This window comes from Nannochloropsis gaditana (genome assembly GCF_000240725.1).
Source record: "Nannochloropsis gaditana CCMP526 unplaced genomic scaffold scaffold1029, whole genome shotgun sequence".
Taxonomy (NCBI): Eukaryota; class Eustigmatophyceae; order Eustigmatales; family Monodopsidaceae; genus Microchloropsis; species Microchloropsis gaditana.
The window spans coordinates 5,561-8,610 of record NW_005802924.1 but is presented as its reverse complement, the minus strand read 5'-3'; the positions used below and the strand labels follow the sequence as shown (position 1 = coordinate 8,610).

The 3,050-nt window shown below is 57.3% G+C and overlaps 1 protein-coding gene across 1 annotated transcript in view; it reads right to left on the bottom strand.

The window, feature by feature from the left end:
* Positions 1-2,081: 2,081 nt before the first annotated feature.
* NGA_0726600 (rrna methyltransferase) overlaps positions 2,082-3,050 on the bottom strand; it is a gene marked incomplete at its 3' end in the record, with an annotated part of 2,703 nt that continues 1,734 nt past the window's right edge. The window contains exon 3 of the mRNA XM_005852652.1: positions 2,082-3,047. Within this exon, the coding sequence (XP_005852714.1) occupies positions 2,082-3,047 (966 nt within the window). The remainder of the gene's footprint in view (positions 3,048-3,050) is intronic.

The following is a 3,050-nucleotide window of genomic DNA, read 5'->3' as shown; positions in this document are numbered from 1 at the left end:
CCCAGGCCTCCAAGGCCGTTGGCCGATCTTCTGCGTCCTGCGCCAGGCACTGCAAGGCCAAGGCGAGCAACGAGGGAGGGCATCCGGGGAGCACGTGGTTCTCCACCTCCTCCCCCCGCACCTCGAACAGCTCCTCGGGCCGCCGCTGCAAGAAGGACTCTTGGCCCTGGCCAGATCCAGGTATCTTGCCCGTTACCAGCTCGCTCATCACCACCCCAAAACTAAACATGTCCGCCTTCCCTGTGATTTTGCTCTCCGGTCCGTTCAGGAGCTGCTCGGGCGCCTGAAATTCGAAGGTGCCGCAGGTGATGGAGAGCAAGTCCGGGCTGTGGGAGGAAGAGACAAAGGCGTGGTCGCAGATCTTCGCGCGGAAAAGCGGGTGGGTGAGGAGGATGTTGCTCGTTTTCAGGTCCCGGTGCAGGAGTCCGTGGGCGTGGAGGAAGGTCAAGCCCTCGGCCACGTCACTGACGATGCGCACTCGGAGGGGCCAGCTGAGGGGGAGGGGGGACTGATGAGGAAGGGAGGGAGAGAGGGCGTCCCTCAAAGAACCGTGTCCGCAAAGCTCCATGGCAATCAGGACAAGGGATGCGATGTCAGCCGAGGGCGAAGCAGGGGTTGTGGCAAGTGAAGAAGTCGTTGCATCCATCTCCTCCTTTTGAATCGCCTCGCTCTCCACCCAGGCATGCATCTGCTCCTTGACGTCTTCCTCTCCCTCCTCTCCCTCCTTCGCTTCCTCCTCCTCGTCCTCCTCCTCCCTCATTTTGGCTTGATTTACCTGTTCTACTCCACAATGGTCCCATTTGGATCCGCGCGGTCCTCTTAAAAGAGGGCGCCATTTATCTCTCGTCAATATATCCGCTTCTGAAAGCAATGCAGCTCCAAAATATCTGACCAGCCGGGGGTGGATGAGACCGTGCAATATGGAGAGTTCGATCAAAAGATTCGCCTGCTCCTGCTCGTCGCTGGGAACCCGTTGTACCTTGACCGCCACCTCTTCTTCCTTTTCGATGAATCGAATATCTCGCTTGCTCCCTTTCCCCTTACAGGCCCTCCCGCGTTCCTGGTGCGTTGTCTCTTGGCGCCGACGACGACGGAGACGTGCGCGCCACACCACTCCATATGCACCCTCAGCCATGCGGTCAAGAAAAACAAGCGATTCGGGATCCAAATGGAAACCCTTATGGACGGGAGTGGGCGGGCGGAAAGACGGAGACCAGGCGCGGGAAGAAAGAATGTGCTCTGTGGTGGGCGAGACAGCTTGTGGTATGGCCGTTATACTGTGACGGTGGGGAGCAGACTCTTGCTCGTGCTGGGAATGCGAGGGGTGACTGGACACGTCTGGAAGGTCATCATCGTCCTCATCGAAGGAAAGGGAGCCCAAATGTCGCGGGAGTCGATGCAAAACTGTCTGGCGTGCCCTTGGAGTGAAAGGACTACAGACGGTCGAGCTGTTGCTCTTCGGGGTGGTGGGAGGCTGAGAGAACGATAGTGACATACTAGTCGCCACGAGAATTAGAGCAACAAGCTGCCAGTTCTCTTATTTTATTCGCCTTGACCTACAGGAAAAAAAGTTTGCAAGAAATTGAGCGGAAAGATTGACAGGAAACGTGCGATCGGGTACTGGACTTCAGCCTGTGACAACGCTAGCTTTCAGAGGGCCCATAAAAACTTCAACACGGCGGGAGCACGGGGTAGGACTACGGGTACTCTTTGCCCGGGGAAAAACGATATTTTTGCTGCACTTCCTGCCGAGAACGTCACTTTGTGCGACATTTATTACATTGATAGGCAGTGTATGACGCGGATCAGGGATACAATGTGCCGTATGCACGGCAGCATGGTAGCGAGGCATGAGACGTCCTCAGGTCCTTAAAAAATGGAAATCACCACTAGCGAGACTATGTGTTAGCATACCCCCACACAGCAAGGTTTTGTGCTTTTTTTTTCTTGAGATACGAATATCTACTCACTTTTCGTTTTAAGTCGTGCGAAACGAAGGAAAAGTGGCCCAGGTAAGCATTTCACAGAAAGGAGACTGCACCCTTGTGCATGTAGTATATTAACTTCTAGTCCTTCACCGCTTACCTCTTCCGTTTTCCTGCTCTTGCCGCTTTGCTCCCTCCTCCTTTTCCACCACGTCCCTTCTTGGCTTTCATCGCCTTCTTCATGCCCCGAGTGTCTTTCTTCATCCTCTTATCTACCAATTTGACACGAGCGCGTCCCGAGGCCCCGTCCTTTTGCTTGGCCTGGGAGCTTCCCCCACGACGCACAACCGCGTAGACCTTGTCTGGCCGTGAAAATTTGTCCCCTTTTCCCTTAACAGCCTTCTGGATGGCCTTCATTTTGTCTCGCTCCGTCATGTCGGGGTTGCTCACGATGGCCGACGCCTTGGACTTAGCCTGCTTCAACCGCTGCACCAAGCGATGCTTCTTCCGAGCCCGGGCCTCCGCCACTTTCGCGATCGGCTTGCTGGCCAAGCTTTTGAAGCGCTCCTTCATCTCGTCCAACAAGGGCTTCGGAATGGGGATCTGCGGTCGGTAGTGTCGCTCCTCGTCGTCCACGAACCATTCGGGCAAGTCTCCCGCGTCGTTCCAGGCAAAGCGGTTGTAAGAGGCATCCACCAGCTCCTTGGCCTTGCTCCGCCGCAACATCATCGTCCCGATCGCCAATGTCCGGGCTCGCTCTTCGTCGTCCCAATCCTCGTGATCAGAGTCGTACTTGCGCGAGTCTGCCACGGGGGGCACAAGGGACAACAAGGGCGGCCCCCCCGCAGGCACCACTTCGAACGTCGACTGAAGACCCTGCTCCACCCTCCGCTTCCCGTCCTCGCCTCCGCCTTCCCCGTCCGCCAGGACTTTCCCCATCCCTGCTTTGATCAACGCTCGTCGCCGCCTCCTTTTCTCCTCCTCCTCGGGGTCCGGCGCGGCCACCACCTCCATCGCCTGCTCCTCCACGTCCACGGCCCCGTCCGGGTCTGCGGCCCGCGTCTTTTTCTCCGCCAAGTGCGCCCGACGCTCCCGGTCCTTCATCCGCTTCGCGTGCCGGAGCTG